The sequence below is a fragment of the Macaca thibetana genome, chromosome 3 (assembly GCF_024542745.1).
Source record: "Macaca thibetana thibetana isolate TM-01 chromosome 3, ASM2454274v1, whole genome shotgun sequence".
Classification (NCBI taxonomy): Eukaryota; Metazoa; Chordata; class Mammalia; order Primates; family Cercopithecidae; genus Macaca; species Macaca thibetana.
The window spans coordinates 137,492,313-137,515,413 of record NC_065580.1 but is presented as its reverse complement, the minus strand read 5'-3'; the positions used below and the strand labels follow the sequence as shown (position 1 = coordinate 137,515,413).

Here is a 23,101-nt window from a genome sequence, read left to right as displayed (position 1 = left end):
ACCTCTGCTACGTCCTCTTGACAAAATGACTCCTTTTTTCACTAAAAAATGACTTGCTAGTTCTTTATCCCTGGTTACATTCTTTAATCTGAAATCTATCCTCTGATACTTACATAGCCCCTTCAGATTTCTTTTGACTTATGTTAACATGGTATATATTTTTCCATTCTTTCACTTTTATTCTATGTGTATCTCTCTTATATACACAAAGCAATACCATTTGGTGTTCCTTTTTCTGCCCAAAATGAGAATTTCTACTGCTTTGTTATTGTTTTAAAGAAACGAGATTTTTGTTATGTTGCCGAGTCTGTCCTTGAACTTCTGGGCTCAAGCAATTCTCTCGCCTCAGCCTCCTAAGTAACTGGGACTACAGGCACACACCATACCTGGTCAATGTCCACCTTTTAACTGAAATGTTTAGACTACTTATGTTTAATATAATTATAGACATATTTAAGGTTTATTTGCTTTTCTATTCAGCCTCAACAAAACTAAAAACTGCTCTTCGAAAAATACCGTTAAGTAAACAAAAACACTGGCCAGGCATGGTGGCTCACAGCTGTAGTCCCAGCACTTTGGGAGGCCAAGGTGGGTGGACTGCTTGAGCCCAGGAGTTCAAGACCAGCCTGGGTAACATGGTGAAACCTCGTCTCTACAAAAAATACAAAAAATTTTTCCAGGCGAGGTGGTGCATGCCAGTGATCCCAGCTACTAGGGAGGCTGAGGTAAGAGGGTCACTTGAGCCTGGGACGTCGAAGATGAAGTCAGTTATGACTGTGCACCACACTCAAGCTTGGGCAACACAGTGAGACCTTATCTCACAAAATAAAAATAAAAACAAAAAATACAAAGTTTTTCCAATGCTCATTAAGAGTTCAAACCAGGCCGGGCACAGTGGCTCATGCCTGTAATCCTAGCACTTTGGGAGGCCGAGGTGGGTGGGTCACCTGAAGTCAGGAGTTTGAGACCAGTCTGGCCAACATGGTGAAACTCTGTCTCTACTAAAAATACAAAAATTAGCCGGGCACGGTGGCAGGCGCCTGTAATCCCAGCTATTCAGGAGGCTGAGGTAGGAGAATCACTTGAACCCAGGAGGCGGAGGTTGCAGTGAGCTATCACACCACTGCACTCCAGCCTGGGCAACAAGAGCAAAACTCTGCCTCAAACAAAAACAAAAACAAAAACAAAAACAAAAAAAACAGAGTTCAAACCAGTTTTGCAAAGTAAGCCTTATGATAAATCAAAAACCAAAAACAACAGAGTTCAAACCATGACCTAACCTTTGAGGACCTATACAAGATCTAGCCCTTGGCTACCTGATACTACCATTGCCACCATCCTCCCTCCTTACATAGTCTAGCCACATTGATTTTTCTCTGTTCTTCCAGTACAATGGTTTTCCCAGTACAATACAGGGGTAATTCTGTCATCCCTCTTTTCCCCAAGACATATGGCAATGTCTGATTTTCACAACTCAGAGGGTGTTACTGGCATCTAGAGGGTAGAAGTCAGGTATGATGCTAAATACCCTACAATGCACAGGACAGCACCCACTAGAATCATCTGTTCTAAAGTCTGTAATGCCAACATTGAGAAACCCCGTTCCTGACCATCAAGTTCCCTTTTGCCTAAGGGCCTTCACACACCCTGTTCTCTCTCCCTGAAATACTCAATGCCCCCTTCTCCCATGGATATATCCTACTCAACCTATAGGTTTCACTTTAAATATTGCCTCCTCCTCGGAGGAGGACAACACCAATTCTGATTCCCCTGACTATAAACTTCAACAAATACCCTGTGCTTTTCTTTCCTAAGTCTCATCACCAATTTTTTTTTTTTTTTTTCGAGACGTAGTCTCGCTCTGTAGCCCAGGCTGGAGTGCAGTGGTGCGATCTTGGCTTACTACAACTTCCACCTCCTGGGTTCAAGCGATTCTCCTGCCTCAGCCTCCCAAGTAGCTGGGACTACAGGCACGTGCCACCATGTCTGGCTAATTTTTGTATGTTCAGTAGAGACGGCGTTTCACTATGTTGGCCAGGCTGGTCTCGAACTCCTGACCTCGTGATCTGCCTGCCTCAGCCTCCCAAAGTGCTTGGATTACAGGCGTGAGTCACCACACCTGGCCTCATCACCAATGCTAAACACCCCAAAACAACTGTTGATTTTGGTCACCACTGTTTTTCCAGCACCCAAAATATGCTCTCTACATAGCAGGTCATCAATAAATACCTCTATATGGCGCTTGAGACAATGTTTGTGGCACCCTTCCAATGTCCATCATATCTACTTCTTATTTTTTATCACACTTAAGAGTGCAAAACGTTTTTATAAATAATGAACACCTGTGTATCCACCATACAGGTTAAAGTACTTAGCATTAATAATGGCCAGGCCCAGTGGCTCACACCTGTAATCCCAACACTTTGGGAGGCCAAAGCAGGAGGATCGCTTGAGCTCAAGAGTTCAAGACCAGTCTATTTTTTTTTTTTTTTTTTTTTTGAGACGGAGTCTCGCTTTGTGGTCCAGGCTGGAGTGCAGTGGCCGGATCTCAGCTCACTGCAAGCTCCGCCTCCCGGGTTTACGCCATTCTCCTGCCTCAGCCTCCCGAGTAGCTGGGACTACAGGCACCCGCCACCTCGCCCGGCTAGTTTTTTTGTATTTTTTAGTAGAGACGGGGTTTCACCGTGTTAGCCAGGATGGTCTCGATCTCCTGACCTCGTGATCCGCCCGTCTCGGCCTCCCAAAGTGCTGGGATTACAGGCTTGAGCCACCGCGCCCGGCCTCAAGACCAGTCTTGGCAAGTTGGCAAAACCCTGTCTCTACAAAAAATACAAAAATTAGCCAGTGCCTTTGGACTGTAGGATGAGGGGGGAAAAAAAATTACAATTAGCCAGGCACTGTAGCTACAGTCCCAGCTACTTGGGAGATTGAGGTGGGAGGATGGCTTGAGCCTGCGAAGTGGAGGTTGCAGTGAGCCAAGGTTGCGCCTCTGCACTCCAGCCTAGGTGACAGAGCCAAACCCTGTCTCAAAAATAAAAAGGATATTAACAGTACCTCGGAATCTCCCAGGAAGCCTATGCTCAGGTGGAAACAACCCTCTCCTCTCCTCCCCTGCTGACAGTGGTAACGAACATTCTGAGTGAGTGAGTTCTGCCTGCTTTGAGACTTCTATAAATGTAATCACATTGTATTCTTCTGTGACTTCTTTCAAGTTCACATTTTTTCTGCTATAGAGTATTCCGCGGCTTAACAATTTGTTTATCAACTACTGATGGCTATTTGGGTTATCTCCTCATTGGAATGCTATGAACAATTCTATTAAAATACTTACACAAATCTCTTGTGGCAAAATTGAGGGTAAATACTCAAGAAAAAATCCTTAGTCAAAGGGTATAATATATAATATCCAATTGTATTCAGCAATGCCAAGTGCTTATCAAAATAGATGTGCTACACACTATGAGCAATTCCACATTCCTGTCAAAACTTGGCAGTGAGGTTTTTTTCTTTATTAATCTGATGTATATACATTATCTCACTATGGTTTCGATTAGATTTCCTGCATTATTGATGAGTTTAAACATATTTTCATGTTTATGGACATACATAGCTCCTTAGTATCTCTTCCCTTTCCTCAAACTTTTTTTTTTTTTGAGACAGGGTCTTGCTATGTTGCCCAGGCTGCAGTACAGTGGTGTAATCATAGCTCACTGTAGCCTTGAACTCCTGAGTTCAAGCAATCCTCCTGCCTCAGTCTTCTAAGTAGCTGGGACTACAGACATGCACTACCACACAGAGTCAGTTTTTATTTTTTGTAGAAACGGGGTCTCCCTATGTTGCCCAGACTGGTCTCAAACTCCTAGCTTCAAGCCATCCTCCTCCCTCAGTCTCCCAAAGTACTGGGATTACAGGCAGGAGCCACTGGGTTCAGCCCATCTTCCCTCAAACATTTCTTCTTTCACCTTGCAGATGTGTACAAAATATTTTTGTTTTGCCACGTCAAATCCATTTCCATCCTTCTCTACCTAGCTCTATGCTTAAATAGGCTGACCTTTATAGCCTCCGCCAAAACTCACATTGCCCGCTAGATTCTGGTGAGTTCAGTTCATAGGGAGCATCAGCAGAAAACCAGGAGATGGAAGTAAAGCATCGCTGGGGTGTTTATTCCCAAACGCCTCCCTAGGAGGCTGGTTACAGTTACAGTTTTCTCTCACTACCAAAGTACTCTTCAACAACAGCAGCTATTCTTTTCTAGTTCCTGTACCCACTCCCTCCCTCTGCTTTCTTGGGGTTTAGAAATGATAAAGTTTCCCCTAACCGCTGATAGGTATGAAGTACTTAACTCTTCCTTGTTAAGTTTTCCTTAACCCTGACCAGACTGCTGTGTGCTGTCAACAGCCCCTTTATTAAGTTCAATTCAATTACATTTGAGTATACCATCTGTTTCCTGCTGGGACACTGACTGATATAAAGTATGTGATTAGAACCCACTAATGGTCAGCCACAGTGATTCATGCCTGTAATCTCAGTATTTTGCGAGGCCAAGGTGGGAGGATCACGTGAGCCCAGGAGGAGTCTGAGACCGGCCTGGCCAACATGGCGAGGCCCGGATTCTCTATAAAAAAAAAAAAAAAACTGGCCAGGTGCGGTGGCTCAGGCCTGTAATCCCAGCACTTTGGGAGGCAGAGGCAGGCGGATCACGAGCTCAGGAGATCAAGACCATCCTGCTGGCTAACACGGTGAAACCCTGTCTCTACTAAAAATACAAAAAATTAGCCGGGTGCGGTGGCGGGCACCTGTAGTCCCAGTTACTTGGGAGGCTGAGGCAGGAGAATGGCGTGAACCCGGGAGGCGGAACTTGCAGTGAGCCGAGATTGTGCCACTGTACTCCAGCCTGGGAGACAGCTAGACTCCATCTCAAAAAAAAAAAAAAAAAAAAAAGGCCTTAGCTAGGCATGGTTCTGAGTGCCTACAGTCCCAGCTACTCGGGAGGCTGAGGTGGGAGGATTGCTTGAGCCCGGGAGGCTGAGGCTGCAGTGAGCTACGACCACACCACTGCACTCCAGCCTGAAGACAGAGCAAGACCCTGTCTCAATAAAAAACAAATAAACAAAAACCCCACTAGTACTGCCAGACATGACAAATAAAAAAGAACTAGCTAGGAGATAGAAAGGAGTCAGAGGAGTAAATTACTGAAGCAAACAAACAACAAGAACTTTGAAACCAGACAGACAGGTGTGAATCTGGGCCCCATCATGTACTGGCTATTGTAGCACAAACTGCTGCTGAGCTAGCTACCAAGCTATTCCCTCCCTCTTCTCTCTTGCCAGCCTGTCTCTTTTGAGACTTAAATACAAAGGAAGATACTCTCTCAGCCCCCGCTGCAGCTCTGGGTGGTTATATAAGCCAAGGTCTAGCCAATAACATGTAAAGATAAAGGGTGGAGTTTTCTATTTTATGCTTCAAGAAAGACTTCTCCAGATACACTTCTGGAAAGATTTTCTTAGACTGCTTTGATAAGTATTCCCTCACTCTGAACACAGTCACATTTTATCACAACCAAGGGACAACAAACTAAGGACCAGAACTCAACACACTAAGAACAGAACAGAAAGACAGAGAAAGTCTAGGTCCTTGATAATAGTATTCAGCCTCTATGCCAAACTTGGAACTATCTAAGACTTACTACGTGAGATAATCACGTCCTCGTTTAAGCTAGTACCACTAAAAGTGTTATACCTCATGTGACAGCATCACTACCACCCTGCAGATTGTTAGAATTGAAAAATGTTAGGTCTATCCTTAGACCTTCTGAACCCTCAAGGAATGGGCCGAAGAACAGTTCAAGCAGTTCTCCCACCTCAGCCTCCCGAGTAGCTGGGATTATAGGCATGCACTACCACACCCAGCTAAAATGGGCCGAGATCGTGCCACTGCACTCCAGCCTGGGCAACAGAGCAAGACTCCGTCTCAAAAAAAAAAAAAAAAAATTAGGTAGAAAAAGTCCAACTCTCATTACAGCGAGGACTTGGATTACACGTCTGAGGCCGGGCGCGGTGGCTCACGCCTATAACCCCAACTCTGGGAGGCCGAAGCCTGAGGTCGGGAGTTCAAGACCAGCCTGACCAACATGGAGAGACGCCGTCTCTACTAAAAATGAAAAATTAGCAGGGCATGGTGGCAGGCGCCTGTAATCCCAGCTACTCGGGAGGCTGAGGCAGGAGAATCACTTGAACCAGGGAGGCAAACGTTGCAATGAGCCAAGACCACGCCATTGCGCTCCAGCCTGGGCAACAAGAACAAAACTCCATCTCAGAAAAAAAAAAAATCTTAAAATCTTTTAAACATAGTAAGAATTATGAGCTCACTTTGCCAGCACATATAATGAAACTGGAATAATATGGAGAAGACTAGCATGGCCACTGCACGGGCCGGGCACAGTGGCTCAAGCCTAAATCCCAGCACTTTGGGAGGCCAAGGCAAGAGGATAGATTAGGAGTTAGAGTCCAGTCGGAGCATCATGGTGAAACCCCGTCTCTACAAAATATACAAAAAATTAGTCGGGCATGGTGGCACACACCTGTGGTCCCGGCTATGTGGAGGGTGACATGAGAGTATCGCTTGAGCCTGGGAGGTGGAGGCTGCAATAAGCCAAGATCGCGAAACTGCACTATTCCAGCAAGTCCAGTAAGACTTACAGAGTCCAGTAAGACTCTATCTCCGAAAAATAAAAAAAGAAAACTCAAAACCAAAAAGGCAAAATAACAGAATTATCAAAAAAGGATGAAAAAGACAAAGCAAGGACAGACTAATACAACAAAGTGTTGCAATTATTACAATACTAAAACATTCTTGGTGATGAATGTGGTTCTAAAATTTGGTTCAAGGCCAAGAATGATGGCACATGTCTGCAGTCCCAGCTACTCAGAAGGCTAAGGTGGGCGGACGGCGTAAGCCAAGGAGTCCAAGGCTATATACAGTGAGCTATGACTGCACCACTGCACTCTAGACTGTGTGACAGAACGAAACCCTGTCTCTAAACAAACAAATAAAAATAACATTTATTCCTTACAATACTTGATAGGAGGCCAAGGTGGACGGATCATCTGAAGTCAGGAGTTCAAGACCAGCCTGGCCAACATGGTGAAACCCTGTCTCTACCAAAAACATAAAAAAATTAGACGGGCGTGGTGGTGCACAGCTGTAGTCCCAGCTACTCAGAAAGCTGAGGTGGGAGAATCACTTGAACACGGGAGAATGAGGTTGCAGTGAGCCAAGACTGCGCACTGCACTCTAGCCTTGGAGACAGAGCGAGACTCCATCTCAAAAAAACAAAAACAAAAAAACACACAAGTATTAACATCAAGTATCAATACTTGATATTAAATATAATACTACACATAACATACATAATACTACGTTTTACACACATAGAAATGTGTTCTGTAACCTAGGCCGACAGCTCTAATTCTGACGGTAAGTCCAATCAGAAACGAACAGGCACTCACCTCGAAGTCACACTCTTCTCCCACAGCATATTTGGTCATGATCTCCAACCAAGCAGTATCTACCAACTTCTCTAAAGAGGCTGTGTTATGGTGAACCATTTCCAGAACAAGCTTCTCATACCAGGCAGGAAACTCCTCCTTCAAGCTAAATAAATGTAATTAGTTATTAAGAAAACACAAAAACTTACCCAGAGATTTAATTCAAGTCAATTCAAACATTTCTTTCTTTCTTTTCCAAACATTTCTCACTCTGTCACCAAGGCTGGACTGCAGTGGCACAATCGTAGCTCACTAGCCTCCACCTCCTGCGCTCAATCCTCCTAACCTCAGCCTCTCAGGTAGCTGGGACCACAGGCATGCACCACTGCACCTAACCTCTTTTAAGACTTAACTTTTGGCCGGGTGTGGTGGCTCACACCTGTAATCCCAGCACTATGGGAGGCCAGGGCAGGCAGATCACCTGAGGTCATGAGTTCAAGGCCAGCCTGGCCAACATGGCGAAACCCTGTCTCTACTCAAAATACAAGAATTAGCCAGGCGTGGTGGCACATATCTGTAATCCCAGCTACTTGGGAGGCTAAGGCAGGAGAATTACTTGAACATGGGAGGCGGAGGCTGCAGTGAGCCAAGATCAGGCTACTGGACTCCAGCCTGGGCAACAGAGCAAGACTCCATCTCAAAAAAAAAAAGACACCATTTTACAAGTTTTAGGTTCACAGCAAAACAACACTACTTTAGCAAATATACACAAGGCACTGGGGAATACAAAGATTAAAAAAACCATGCAGTTTGCTGGACACGGTGGGTTCTAGCACTTTGGAAGGCACGGGAAGGAGGACTGCTTGAGCCCAGCAGTTTGAGACCAGCCTGGCCAACAGAGTGAGACCCTGCCTCTATAAAAAACTAAAATAATTAGCTGGGTGAGGTGGCATGCACCTACAGTCCCAGTTACATTACGAGGCTGAGTGAGGCAAGAAGATGGCTTGATCCCATGAGCTATGATCATGCCACTGCACTCCAGCCTGGGCAAGAGCAAAAAAAAAAAGGAAACCAGGAAGCATTAACATGTCGGAAACATGACTTGAACACCAGAGCTGTTGCAAAAGGACAGCAATGATTTAATGCTTTTCACTTATTAAATTAGCAAAAAAAAAAAAAAAAAATTTAATTATCATACCCGGCTGGGCACAGTGGCTCACACCTGTAATCCCAGCACTTTGGGAGGCTGAGGTGAGCAGGTCACTTGAGGTCAGGAGTTCGAGATCAGCCTGGCTAACATGGCGAAACCCCATCTCTACTAAAAATAGAAAAATTAGCCAGGCGTGGTGGTGAGTGTCTGTAGATCCAGCTACTCGGGAGGCTGAGGCACGAGAATCGCTTGAACCCAGGAGGTAGAGGTTGCAGTGGGCCGAAATCATCCCCCGCACTCCAGCCTGGGCAACAGAGCGAGACTCCATCCCAAAAATAAAAATAAGAATAAGGCCGGGCGCAGTGGCTCACGCCTGCAATCCCAGCACTTTGGGAGGCAGAGGCAGGCGGATCACGAGGTCAGGAGATCGAGACCACCCTGGCTAACATAGTGAAACCCCGTCTCTACTAAAAATACAAAAAAAAAATTAGCCAGGTGTGGTGGCAGGTGCCTGTAGCGCCAGCTACTCAGGAGGCTGAGGCAGGAGAATGGCGTGAACCCAGGAGGCGGAGCCAGCAGTTGAGTCGAGATCGCACCACTGAACTCCAGGCTGGGCGACAGAGGGAGACTCGTCTCCAAAAAATAAATAAATAAATAACACCGGGGCGGTAGCTCAGGACTGTAATCCCAGCACTTTGGGAGGCCAAGGCAGACGGATCACAAGGTCAGGAGATTGAGACCATCCTGGCTAACATGGTGAAACCCTGTCTCTACTAAAAATACAAAAAATTAGCCGGGTGTGGTGGTGGGCACCTGTAGTCCCAGCTACTCGGGAGGCTGAGGCAGGGGAACCACTTGAACCCAGGCAGTGAGCCGAGATCATGCCACTGCACTCCAGCCTGGATGAAAGTGAGACTCTATCTCAAAAAAAAGAAAAGAAAAAAAGAAACCACATTACCAGAGTACTTGCAAGGTGAAAGCATGGAGCAGGAACACTCAAAGGCCTGGTAAATACCTAAACAAGTGCACATATAACTAAATAAATATTCCACATTGCTACTGGCAAAATGCCACTATGCAAAGGAACCCAGAAACCCATACAGTACACCAATGTAGTACAGTCCAATTTGTGCCCCATAAACTTAAATACACATACTGCTTTAGGATTAATATTCCCTCCTTTCCTAACAATGAGAAGATGGTGGCAAAGGGCAATACTACTATTACTTACAGCTCAGCAACTTCCTGTTCTTCCTCCCAGGCTTCCTTGTGTGTTAGCTGACTGCTTCCAGTACTCTTGCACGTCCAGATGCGCTCACTGTACCTTTCCAAGCGGGCTTCGTACTCTCTGCAGGCAGTAGTTCAGGAAAACAATATGCAAGCAACAGAGACAACTAACCCATACCCGTAAGATACTTATATATAGAAAAAAATCTACAGTATCCTTTTAAAAATGTGTAGCATGAGAGGATAAAAATGGAATTGGGGTCTTTAGGCTGAATCAGGGCCCAAAGCAAAATGACTAAGACTGAAGTATGATGAGAATGGATTGTCATGGGCTGGGCGCCTGCATGGGATTTACAGACTGGGATGATCACGCCTCTAATCTCAGCATTTTGAGAGGTCAAGGTGGGACAAACACTTGAGACCAGGAGCTCAGACCAGCCAGGGAGACCTCGTCTCTACAAAAAATAAAAATAGTAAATAATAAAAACGGTTGCTCATATTTTACAAAAAAACTAGTAATTTAGTACAAATGCAATTTCCTCAATTCACCAAAGTTTCATTACACAAGACTTAAGATGTACTAAAAACTCATAAGAAAAAGTATGGCCGGGCGCGGTGGCTCAAGCCTGTAATCCCAGCACTTTGGGAGGCCGAGACGGGCGGATCACGAGGTCAGGAGATCGAGACCATCCTGGCTAACACGGTGAAACCCTGTCTCTACTAAAAAATACAAAAAAACTAGCCGGGTGAGGTGGCGGGCACCTGTAGTCCCAGCTACTCAGGAGGCTGACGCAGGAGAATGGCGTGAACCCGGGAGGCGGAGCTTGCAGTGAGCTGAGATCCGGCCACAGCACTCCAGCCTGGGTGACAGAGCGAGACTCCGTCTCAAAAAAAAAAAAAAAAAAAAGAAAAAGAAAAAGTAAAGGTAAATTAAAATACAAGTCAAAAAATAACAATACAAGGTAAGTAAAATTTTTAGAAAACTCAGATAGTCAGCAAGTTTAAGAGTCAGTCCACTGCCGGGCGCAGTGGCTCACACCTGTAATCCCAGCACTTTGGGAGTCCAAGGCAGGCAGATCACCTGAGATCAGAAGTTCGAGACCAGCCTGACCAACATGGAGAAACCCCGTCTCCATTAAAAATCCAAAAAAAAAAAAATTAGCCAGGCTTGGTGGCACATGCCTGTAATCTCAGCTACTCGGGAGGCTGAGGCAGGAGAATCGCTTGAACCCGGGAGGCAGAGGTTGCAGTGAGCCGAGATAGTGCCACTGCACTCCAGCCTGGGCAACAAGAGCAAAACTCTATCTCCAAAAAAAAAAAAAAAAGAAAAAGAAAATCAGTACATTGCACCTCCATTTAAAAAAAAAAAGTAATCGCTTTACAGTAAAATGAGATGACCAGGCCACAGTCTCACAGGCAGTTTGGAATAACCTTGAGCATATGTTAATGATCCATTTACCCACAGCCCTCCAGTCCACCTTGGAAACATGTTACTTCTTAGGGTTTACAAGCTTGTCCAACCTGTGGCCCAGGACAGCTTTCAATACAGCCCCAACACAAGTTCGTAAAGTTTCTTACAACATTATGAGTTTTTGGCCGGGCGCGGTAGCTCACACCTATAATCCTAGCACTTTGGGAGGCCGAGGCAGGCAGATCACAAGGTGAGGAGATAGAGACCATCCTGACTAACACAGTGAAACCCCGTCTCTACTAAAAATAAAAATAAAGCCGGGCGCGGTGGCTCACGCCTGTAATCCCAGCACTTTGGGAGGCCGAGGCGGGCGGATCACAAGGTCAGGAGATCGAGACCACGGTGAAACCCCGTCTCTACTAAAAATAAAAAAAAATTAGCCGGGCGCGGTTGTGGGCGCCTGTAGTCCCAGCTACTCAGGAGGCTGAGGCAGGAGAATGGCATGAACCCAGAAGGCGGAGCTTGCAGTGAGCCGAGATCGCGCCACTGCACTCCAGCCTGGGCGACAGAGCGAGACTCCGTCTCAAAAAAAAAATAAATTAATTAAAAAAATAAAAAAAATAAAATAAATAAAATAAAATAAAATAAATTAGCTGGGCGTGGTGGCAGGCACCTGTAGTCCCAGCTACTCAGGAGGCTGATGCAGGAGAATGGCCTGAACCCGGGAGGCAGAGCTTGCAGTGAGCTGAAATCATGTCACTGCACTCCAGCCTGGGCAACAGAGGGAGACTCCATCTTCAGGGAAAAAAAAATTATGAGTTTTTTTGTGATTTTTTTTTTTAACAGATCAACTATTGTTAGTGTTAGTGTATTTTATGTGTGGCCCGAGACAATTCTTATTTCAATGTGGTCAAAAGATTGGATACCCCTGGTTTAAAAAATAAATTTCAAAAATACTTAGAAGTATTCCAAAAAGTACTTTTAATACAATATTTATCCAGTCTCTATGATGTCTCCAATATTATTTAGATTCAGAAGATCATTTACTAGCCATTTAGACAGTCTTCGTGAGGGAGATGAGGGAAAGAAAACATCAAGTTGGTAGCGTAAATATGGCAACTTTCCACACAAAACCAACTGGAATTCACCATCAGCCAGCCACTTTCAAATTCAAATGGCAAGTAACTAATTTACTTTTATGCACAGCAACAGATGCTATGTAAGAAAATCAACTGACGTAAGTTAGCAAACAATACCTGTATATTCCAAAAGACACATTTTATAGTGGTTGAAATAAGTATTTAAACAGCTTCCTCTACAATACTACCTAACAACTAAACAAATATTCTAATTTTTGTTTTTAGAGACAAGGCTGGCCGGGATCTCCTGAGCTCAAGAGATCCTCCGGCCTTAGCCTCCTGAATAGCTGGGATTACTATTATAGCTGGGACTATAATAGCTGGGACTCACACTGCAACACCCAGCTCATTTTTATCTATTTATGTATTTATTTTTGACACAGGGTCTCACTCTGTCTCCCAGGCTGAAGTGCAGTGGCAGAACCATGGCTCACTGTAGCCTTGACTTCCTGGGGTCAAGCAATCCCGGGCCTCAGCCTCCTGAGTAGCTAGGACTACAGGTGCACACCACCATGCCCAGCTACGTTTTTTATCTCTTGCAGAGTCGGGGTCTTACCACAATGCCCAGGTTGGTCTTGAACTCCTGGGCTCAAAAAGTCCTCCTGCCTCAATCTCCCAAAGTGCTGGGATTACAGGTGTGAGCCACCACACCCAGCCGCATGTTTAATAAATACAGATGCTTGGTTTTCCAAGGTTATGATCAACAAAAACGCAAATAAGAACAAACCCACAGGTAATCCAAAATAGTAACATTATCCAATAGTATAAGCACCTTTGCTCATTGTGGATTTCCCCAGATCTGCTAAAATTGAGTAATAAATCCATTTTCCTTAGCAGGGGTGGTGCTAATATCTAAGTGATTAAACAAAATATATAGTATGTTTGAGTAAAAACCTGAGTCAGGCTTCCATATACAGCTATGTAAATCCAATCACTGAAAAATTTTCAAACCTATACCTAGAAAAGAGCAACAGAACGGCTTCCATAGGACATTATCCCAAGATGGATTTGTCTTATTTTTGTCTGCTGCACTAGGGGAGTGGAAGGGATGGGTAGTAAAACAAGGACAGAGGAGGAATCAGCAAGTGGACTTACTTAAGCTTTCAAAAAGCTTGATAAAATTCTAACACATTATTTAGCCATATTTAAGAAGCTCCAGCAGGCATAGTGGCTCACGCATGCAATCCCAGCATTTGGGAGGACAAAGTTGGGGAATCCCTTGAGTCCAGGGGTTCAAAACCAGCCTGAACATAGTGAGACTATCTTTACAAAAAACTATTAAAAGGAAAAAAAAAAAAAAACTCACGGTGTCATCAGTGAGAATGTAAGAGAAACACATTAACAAATATGTCTTAAAGAGAGAACAGTAAGTTTTTATTATTACAGGTTGAGGATCCCTTATCCAAAATGCTTAGAAACGGGAGTATTTTGGATTTCGAATTTCTTTCAGATTTTGAAGTATTTGCATTATACTTAACTAGTTCAGCATCCCAAATACAAAAATCCAAAATGCTCCAATGAGCACTTCCTTTAAGGATCATGTTGGGGCTCAAAAACTTTCAGATTTTAGGCTGGGCACGGAGGCTCACGCCTGTAATTCCAGCACTCTGGGAGGCCAAGGCGGACAGATCACAAGGTCAGGAGATGGAGACCACCCTGGCTAACATGGCAAAACCCCACCTCTACTAAAAATACAAAAAATTAGCCGGGCGTGGTGGCGGGCGCCTGTAGTCCCAGCTACTGGGGAGGCTGAGGCAGGAGAATGGCGTGAACTCAGGAGGCGGAGCCTGCAGTGAGCCCAGATCACACCACTGTACTCCAGCCTTGGCGACAGGGTGAGACTCCGTCTCAAAAAAAAAAAAAAACCTTTCAGATTTTGGAGCATTTCTGATTTATGGATTTGGGATGCTCAACCTAGAGTTGTTACTTTAAAAAGTAGGGGCTAGAAAAACAAAACAAAACAAAACAAATCAGGGGCAGGCCAGACACAGTGGCTCACGCCTATAAACCTGGCACTTTGGGAGGCCAAGGCGGGAGGATCACCTGAGGTCAGGAGGTCGAGACCATCCTGGCCAACATCGTGAAATCCCATCTCTACTAAAAATACAAAAAATTAGCCAGGCGTGGTGGCGTACGCCTGTAATCCCAGCTACTCAGGAGACTGACACAGGAGAACTGCTTGAACCTGGGAGATGGAGGTTACATGGGCTGAGATCATACCATTGCACTGCAGCCTGGGCAACAAGAACGAAACTCAGTCTCAAAAAAAAAAAAAGGAGTGGCCAGGCATGGTGGCAGTTTATGAGGCCCAGGCAGGAGCATCGCTCAAGCCCAGGAGTTCGAGAGCAGCCTGGGCAACACAGCAAAACCCCATCTCTACCAAAAAAAAAAAAAAAAAAAGTTAGCTAAATGCCGTAGCACAGGCCTGCAGTTCCAGCTACTCAGGGATCTGAGGTAGGAGGATCACTTGAGCCCAGGAAGTGGAGGTTGCAGTGAGCTGAGATGGTGCCACTGCACTCCAGCCTGAGCAACAGAGGGAGACTGTCTAAAAAAAGATTAGGCCGGGCATGGTGGGTCATGCCTGTAATCCCAGCACTTAGGGAGGCTGAAGTGGGTGGATCATGAGGTCAGGAGTTCAAGACCAGTCTGGCCAAGATGGTGAAACCCTGTCTCTAAGAAAAATACAAAAACTAGCCAGGCACGGTGGTGGGCACCTGTAATCCCAGCTACTTGGGAGGCTGAGGCAGAGAATTGCCTGAATGAGGAAGGTGGAGGCTGCAGTGAGCCAAGATCATATCAACGCACTCCAGTCCAGATGACAGAGTGAGAATCTGTCTCAAAAAAAAAAAAAAAAAAAAAAAAACCCTTCAAACTCACACAATCACGAACTCATCACACCTTCTCTGCCAAGAATATACAGTCCTCTATTATTCCTGTAAATTCTAATCATACTTTAGATCTCAAAAATAGTTTTTCCCAGAAAACATTCCTTGAACCTTCAAATACGATAGATTGTATTAGTTTCTTTCCATAAGACGATTTTTACATCTCCACCCACTGCCACGTGGCATGTCCACAAGGTCCCTGAAGAGGAATGTACCTCCCCTCTCCATTAACATCAAGCTTGACCATGTGACTTGTTTCAACCAACACATGTGAGCAGATGTAATACATGTCACTTCCAGGAAGAGGCTTAAAGTCATGATGTCTTCTAGCTCTTTCTCTATGCCACTAGGAAGGCATGTCACACACAGGGTTTGCCCCTCCAGCCTTTTTTTTTTGAGGTAGGGTCTTGCTCTGTCACCCAAGCTGGAGTGCAATGGCACCATCTCGCTTCACTGCAACCTTTGCCTCCTGGACTCAAGTGATCCTCCCACCCCAGCCACCCAAGTAATTGGGACCACAGGCAACCGTCACCATGTCCAGCTAATTTTTCTATTTTTTGTAGAGACAGGGTTTCATTCACTGCTGTCCAGGCTGATCTCAAATTACTGGGCTCAAGCAATTCACCTGCCTCAGACTCCCAAAGTGCTGGGATTACTGGCATGAACCACCATACCAGGTGTCAGCCTTGGTCTTAAAATGAGAAAAATGTGGCAGGGTACAGTGGCTCACACCTGTAATCCCAGTACTTTGGGAGGCAGAGGTCAGCAGATCACTTGGGGCTAGGAGTTCGAGACCAGCCTGGCCAACAAGGTGAAACCCCATCTCTACTTAAAATACACAAAGAAGTAGCCAGGTGTGGTGGCGCGTGCCTGTAGTCCCAGCTACTCAGGGGGCTGAGGCAGGAGAATCACTTGAACCCAGGAGGCGGAGGTTGTAGTGAGCCGAGATCGCACCGCTATACTCCAGCCTGGGATACAGAGCGAGACTCCACTCAAAAACAGAGAAAAATGTGGTTTTCCTTTTTATTATTTATTTATGTTTTTGGAGATGGTGGTCTCACTATGTTGCCTTGGCTGGTCCCAAGCTTCTGGGTTTAACGAATTCTCCAGCTTTGGCCTCCTGAGTAGCTGGGATTACAGGCGCACACCACCACAACCAGCTGTTTTAATTTTTTCCCACCATTTTTTTCTTTCTTTAATATGAGAGTACTACAAAATTTTAAATTACATATGGCTTATATTTTTGTTGGCCAGCACTGAAACCCAAGGTATACATCTCAGAAAATGTCCTCTGACAGTATTAACTCAAAATTAATTGACTAGTCAAATTAATTATAAAAATCTGGGGCCGGGCACGGTGGCTCACATCTGTAATCCCAGCACTTTGGGAGGCCAAAGCGGGTGGATCACTGAGGTCAGGAATTCGAGACCAGCCTAGCCAACATGGTGAAACCCCGTTTCTACTAAAAATACAAAAATCAGCCAGGCATGGTGGCAGGCGCCAGTTATCCTAGCTACTTGGGAGGCTGAGGTAGGAGAATCGCTTGAAGCTGGGCGGCGGAGGTTGCAGTGAGTCAAGATCACACCACTGCACTCCAGTCTGGGCAACAGAATGAGACTGTCTCAAAAAAAGAAAAAATCTGAAACGGAAACTCCTACAACCCCTAACAATGGCTATTTTAAGTTTGTGTAACTCTTCTGGTAATTACTTTAACTTATATTAAGAGAAAACAAGGCCGGGCATGGTGGCTCACGCCTGTAATCCCAGCACTTTGGGAGGCTGAGGCGGAAGGATCACTTGAGGCCAGAAATCCAAGACTAGCCTGGGCAACTTTGCAAGACCCCGTCTCTATGAAACGTACAAAAATTAGACAAGTGTGGTGATGCGCACCTATCGTTATAGCTACTCAGCAGGCTGAGTGGGACGAATCACTTGAGCCTGGGGAGTTGGAGGCTACAGGAAGCCATGATCATACATCACTGCACTCCAGCCTGGGCAACAGAGTGAGACCCTGTCTCAATAAATAAATAAAAAAGGGAAAGCAAGAAAAAAAAATGAAAATGAAAATGCAAAAAGGCCCATTAGTAGGATATTGAGTCAGCTGCCTCTAAATCCTATTTCAGATTTTAGGTTACCAAAATAAGTCACTCATTCTCAAACAATCTCTCAGAGCAAATGCCAATTGAGGTTTTTATGTTCCAGCAACTGCTGCACATATAATTGCAGACAAAATGTCAAAGCAATTCTCCAAAGGTTGTGTAAGCTATAAAAGATAAGATATTTTCGAATCCTAGACTATCTCATTATGCATCTACTTTGCCATCAGCTACCTCCTTATCACAATATGCTCCTGCTTTGTTCTCTTCGATCTTGCAGGGATTGTTTCTTTCAATGAAGTACTTGATATCCTGAAAGGAAGTGGCCCAGGAAAGTACAGAGTTAAAAAAGCATTAACTGTAACCTAAGAATTCTAAGTCAGAAGATGGCAAATAGTGAGCCAACTCAAGATTTGCTTTTTACCTGATTTTCTCTCTTTGGACCAGACTGTCTTTAAGTTAAAAACAAGTCTAACATGGCATAATGTTTTACTTTAAAGAATGTATAAAAATCAACATAAGAGCTCAGTATTCCAAATGTCCAGTAAAACTCTTACAACTACAACATAACTCCATCTACAGCTACTCAACTCTTAATACATGCTGCTCTAAGGCAGGCACAGTAGTGTGTGCCTGTAGTCTCAGCTACTCTGGAGGCTGAGGCAGGAGGATCTCGAGTCCACTTCAAGGCTTCCCTGTGCTACCATCTCGTCTGTGAACAACTGTTGCACTCCAACCTGGGCAAAATAGCGATTCCGTCTCTTAAAACAAAACAAAAACATGCTCTAGTCACACTTGTATAGAGCCAAATTAACAGTATGAATAAGCCCCTCATCATCATACCCTCAATAAATTCTCATATAATGATGCTACAAAGGTCGTGAACTAGTTGATTCTAAGCTTTAGAAACTATGACAGTTGAAGCAACACAACAAAAATACTCATCTACAACAGGCTGCTTGTAGCTCCAATTCCTGCCTAAAACCTATCTTGACTTAAATACAGTGTCACATCAAGAACTGATTCTGATAAAGTTAATGTTTTCCAAGATCTAGTGTCCTGCCTGTGAGACTAACCTATGAATGTACCATACAAAGCTACAATACAATCAACATAATCACCAATATATAACACCTAGTCATTAAATGTGTGCATTACTCACAACTTCCACTAAGTTTAATGAAGATTTACAATACACTCCAAGAACATACCAACACACAGCTTTAAGTCAGTAAAATATCACACAAATTTCTGTGATACATGCAATCAAAAAGTAGGTATGGTATTAAAAGAAAATTAAAATATCAAGTCCCATTAAAAACATAACTATAAATATAAATTGAGAACTGGGAATACTACTTCAAAGGCAGCTGTTACCCAACCACATATTTGTTCTCCTCTATGAAACCACTAATAGCCTAATAAAGAAATATGCCAATCTGCCAACCATACAGTACAATTGTTCAAAAACCATCCTCAAAGTCCTTCCACTTGCAGAAATTCCCAAAAGAGCAATTCCCCCCCCCAATATATAATATGCTTTAAGACTTCTTTTGTTAAAACAGTTCTAAATGCTGTTATGGGAAATTTAAAAATGAAGAATGTTTATTAAATACGTACCACTTAAAATGTTTCCGGTTTCAGTTTTCAATTGTTACCATCAAAACTCTTCATATATAATTTCAATTTCATTCATTCAATAGTATGAAAAAGCCTGCGTTGCGTTGCCAGTCCTAAATTAACTCCCTACAGCCATTTTTTACAAAGCTCAGTACCTGAAATATACTTAGAACTTGTCTCTTCTCCATGGCATGTTTCTTATACTCCACTAGAACCAGACCTGAGAAATTATCATCTGATAGTGTGTAAGCATCCATCAACGGCTCAAAATATTAACGACATTTGAAAAGGGGATGTTGGTGGCCGGGCGCGGTGGCTCAAGCCTGTAATCCCAGCACTTTGGGAGGCCGAGGCGGGCGGATCACAAGGTCAGGAGATCGAGACCACAGTGAAACCCCGTCTCTACTAAAAATACAAAAAATTAGCCGGGCGCGGTGGCGGGCGCCTGTAGTCCTAGCTACTCAGGAGGCTGAGGCAGGAGAATGGCGTGAACCCAGGAGGCGGAGCTTGCAGTGAGCCGAGATCGCGCCACTGCACTCCAGCCTGGGCAACAGCGTGAGACTCCGTCTCAAAAAAAAAAAAAAAAAAAAAAAAAAAAAAAGAAAAGGGGATGTTGGATTCTGACAAGCTGCTACTCCACTGACGTTTCAAATGTATTAAAAAGTAGGGTACCAGCTGGGCGCGGTGGCTCACACCTGCAATCCCAGCACTTTGGGAGGCCAAGGCGGGTGGATCACCTGAGGTCAGGAGTTTGAGACCAGCCTGGCCAACATGGTAAAACCCCGTCTCCACTAAAAATACAAAAAATTAGCCAGGCGTGGTGGCGGTAGCCTGTAATCCCAGCTATTCAGGAGGCTGAGGCAGGAGAATCGCTTGACCCCGGGAGGCGGAGATTGCAGTGAGCCCAGATCGTGCCACAGCACTCGTGCCTGGGTTAACAACAGTGAAACTCTGTCTCAAAAAGAAAAAAAAAAAAAAGTGGGGTACCTTTAGAATAATGCAGTATTTGGTAGAGCTAGAGGAACTTCTCCAAAGCATTCCAAGTCTTCACAGTACAGGCAAAAACCAGATTACCACCCCTCCACCCACTTTAATGTGCTTTACCTTATACCACAACGACAAAAAAGTGAGGTAATACTTAAATCAATTTAAAGTGAAGGACTAACATTCCACCTTCTTCTGCTGATTGACTTACAGGGTTGAGGTAGGAAGAGCGGTGGATTCTACTCCTCTTTTATCATTTGACCTTCAACAAGTCAACCTCCACTCTCTCGGCCAACTCTGCAAACCAAGCCCGAGGACCCGACCACCTCCAAGATCCAAGATCCACTTCAGCTCCAAGATGCTACAGCTCGATTTCTCCAAGAGCCTTCTTCCAGCATGGACTCATTTTCCAGGTCCCTTTGTGTGCATACTCCCCACAAAGGGACACTCACAAATTGCACTCCAACAAGAATGAGATTATCCTCTAAAGTACTGCGTGAAAGTGAGGATCAGGGAGAAATGAAATAAGTCTCAGAGACACTTCCTTCTATACAGAAGCAAGCAAGAAACTGAGAAATCAAGTCCTTCCGAACAGATAGGGCTGAGAAAATTCCTAACACATTAGCCTTAACTCTTAAAGCTTTCAGTCACCAAAGAAATGCTTGATTCCGGAATCGTTTTCTTTTTTACAGATAAGTCTCAAAAACGATTCTTCTGGCACCCATAAAAAAAGCAAATAAAAGCTGCATAACTTTTCACCAAAAGATAATGCTTATGCAAGAAATCTTAGTCATGACGAGAGGATGCTTCCTTTGTAAAACATCCAATTTCATGTTCCGAAAATACAACATAAAATCTTCACGTTTTTGCTTTTTTTTAAACTTTTAACAAATACCAATCTTCTAAACCTTCAAAATTTCAAACCTGTGTCTGCCCTGGGAAGGCAGGCATCAGCTCCTCCAGAGGCAGTTTTCTTCCCTCCCTTTCCTCTAAGTGGGGAATCTCACTCCCAGTTTTCTGCCCCAGGGTCCTGTCAGTTCATCTCCGGCCTAAAGTCCCCTTGGGAGAAGAAAAAAACGCCAAGTATCCCCGCAGAGATCGGGGAAAGACGCAGTTGAGACTTGCACACGCCGCATCACGAGGCCGCGCAAGTACAATTTCAAAACTTAAGCTGCAGGTTTCATTTAAATTAAAAAAAAAAAAATTGTAAAAAGAAAAGGAGGAAACCTAGCTCCCCCTCCCCACTCCCGGGTCCTCAAGGCCTAAAGCCAACCCGGGGGCGGTAACGGGGATGGGGGATGCGCTCCTCGCCGGCGAAGCCCCGGGACAAAGTGCGGGGCCCCGGGGGCGGCCGAACGGGGCCCTCCCCCGTCCAGGGCCGCTGCGCGCCCCCCGCCGGATCCCCGGGAAGGATCGGCAGGCGCAGGCTGAGACTCGGCGTCCAGGCCCGCGAGCGGCCGGGGCGCGCTGACAGCTGCCCCGGGCGGGGGATGCGCGGCTTGCCCGCTCCCGCGAGTCCCAGGCCCTACCCCGGCCCGGCCCGGCCCGCGCGGCTGGAAAAGGATACTCCCGGGTGCGGAAGGCCTCCTGAGTGTGCGGGATGGTGAAGAGCGGCTCCTCTCCGGGCAGCGGCTTCACCAGCGGGAAGGGTTTGCGGCCCAGGAGCGGCGCCATCGCGACGGCGGCGGTAGGGACTGGCAGCAGCTGGGGCCGGCCCCGCGGCGCAGCACTAGGCCCCGCGGCCCGGAGCGAGCGCCAGGCGCCCGGGGGTGGGGTGGGGGAGGGGAGGGGTGAGAGGGCGGCGCGAACTCCGGCTCCCTCACCGCCGGCGCGGCCGCGCGACAGCCATGGAGCGGAACGCCACGGCGAAGAGCTCCCGCGCACACCGCCGCGCCTCCCAGCAGCTCCCCGCCGACCTCCACCTCCAGTCCCGGCGGCCGGCAGTCACGACTCCTCCTCAGCGGCACCGGAGGAAATTATTGAAAAATGGCGGGAGATTCCCCTCCTCCCCCCAGCCCGGCCAACGCACACACTAACTTGCTCCCCTGTGGCGCCGGTGGCGAATGCTCCAATAGGCGGAGAGCTGGTCAGCGCCCACAGCCCATTGGCTCGGAGGAGCTGCCGCTCCGCGTCTGGGTCCCGCCTCCCTGCCCCTGTCGCGTAGTTGGGTTGCAGCGCACTAGAGGGCAGTCTGAAGAGGTGAAAGGTCACGTTATGTAAACGCCCGTGATAGGCATGCGGGCCTCCGACAGCGGAGTTAAAAGTCGGGGACAGCGGGAGACGGAGAGGCTGAGAACTCAAAGAGGTCACGCCGGAGAAGCCCCTCGCATATACAGATACTGCGCCATCTGTCACCGACGGCGACACCGACATCCGGGCACCACTGTCCGTGTGGTGCGCCGGAGGGGGAGGGGGAGCGCGCGGCCAGGGGCTTTGTCTTTCCTTTTGGGCTCCGCCCCCTTCTTAAAGGCGCCGCGCTCGGCCACACCCGAGGATGCGCGGGTGGGGCTGGACTGCAGGGAGGGGTTGGCGGGAAGTGGCCCCGGGAGCTTCCCCTGGCAGAGGTTCTGCGGAAGGACAACTTGGGCGCCAGCTTTGCTCACCCCAAAGTTAACTTCTGGGCGAGAGTGTGGTTGAGATCTGGGTAGAAGTATACTGCTTGTTTCTAGGGGCTTGCTGGAAAGTAGAATGTAGAAGCTTCTTTGGAGAAATAGATTAAAAGACGTACCTAGTTTTTTGGATTTTTTGAGACGGAGTCTCGCTCTGTCGCCCAGGCTGGAGCGCAATGGCGCGATCTCGGCTCACCGCAACCTCTGCCTCCCAGGTTCAAGAGATTCTCCTGCCTCAGCCTCCCCAGTAGCTGGGATTACCAGCATGCGGCACCGCACCCGGACAATTTTGTATTTTTAGTAGAGACTGGGCTTCTCCATGTTGGTCAGGCTGGTCTCAAACTGCCGACCTCAGGTGATCCGACCGACTGGGCCTCCCAAGATGATTTTTTTTTTTTTTTTTTTTTTTTTTTTGAGACTAAGTTTCACTCTTGTTACCCAGGCTGGAGTGCAATGGTGCAATCTCAGCTGACTGCAACCTCTCCCTTCCGG

General features: G+C 46.1%; 2 protein-coding genes across 4 annotated transcripts in view; one reads left to right on the top strand and one right to left on the bottom strand.

Annotated features, from left to right (window-relative positions):
* The window catches only part of BAZ1B (bromodomain adjacent to zinc finger domain 1B), an 83,256-nt gene extending 61,221 nt beyond the window's left edge, over positions 1–22,035 (bottom strand). For 2 of the 3 annotated variants that reach the window (XM_050783613.1, XM_050783612.1), the window contains exons 1-3: positions 21,568–22,008; positions 9,869–9,985; positions 7,509–7,653 (exon numbers count right to left, since the gene is read on the bottom strand). In XM_050783613.1, the coding sequence (XP_050639570.1) occupies positions 7,509–7,653; positions 9,869–9,985; positions 21,568–21,674 (369 nt within the window). In that variant the 5' untranslated portion in view covers positions 21,675–22,008. Of the gene's footprint in view, positions 1–7,508; positions 7,654–9,868; positions 9,986–21,567 lie in introns of all 3 variants that reach the window. The other variant, XM_050783611.1, reaches the window with a different exon arrangement.
* BUD23 (BUD23 rRNA methyltransferase and ribosome maturation factor) overlaps positions 2,862–23,101 on the top strand; it is a 206,783-nt gene continuing 186,543 nt past the window's right edge. Inside the window, exon 1 of the mRNA XM_050783788.1 lies at positions 2,862–2,872. The gene's annotated coding sequence lies outside the window, so the exon portion shown is untranslated. The remainder of the gene's footprint in view (positions 2,873–23,101) is intronic.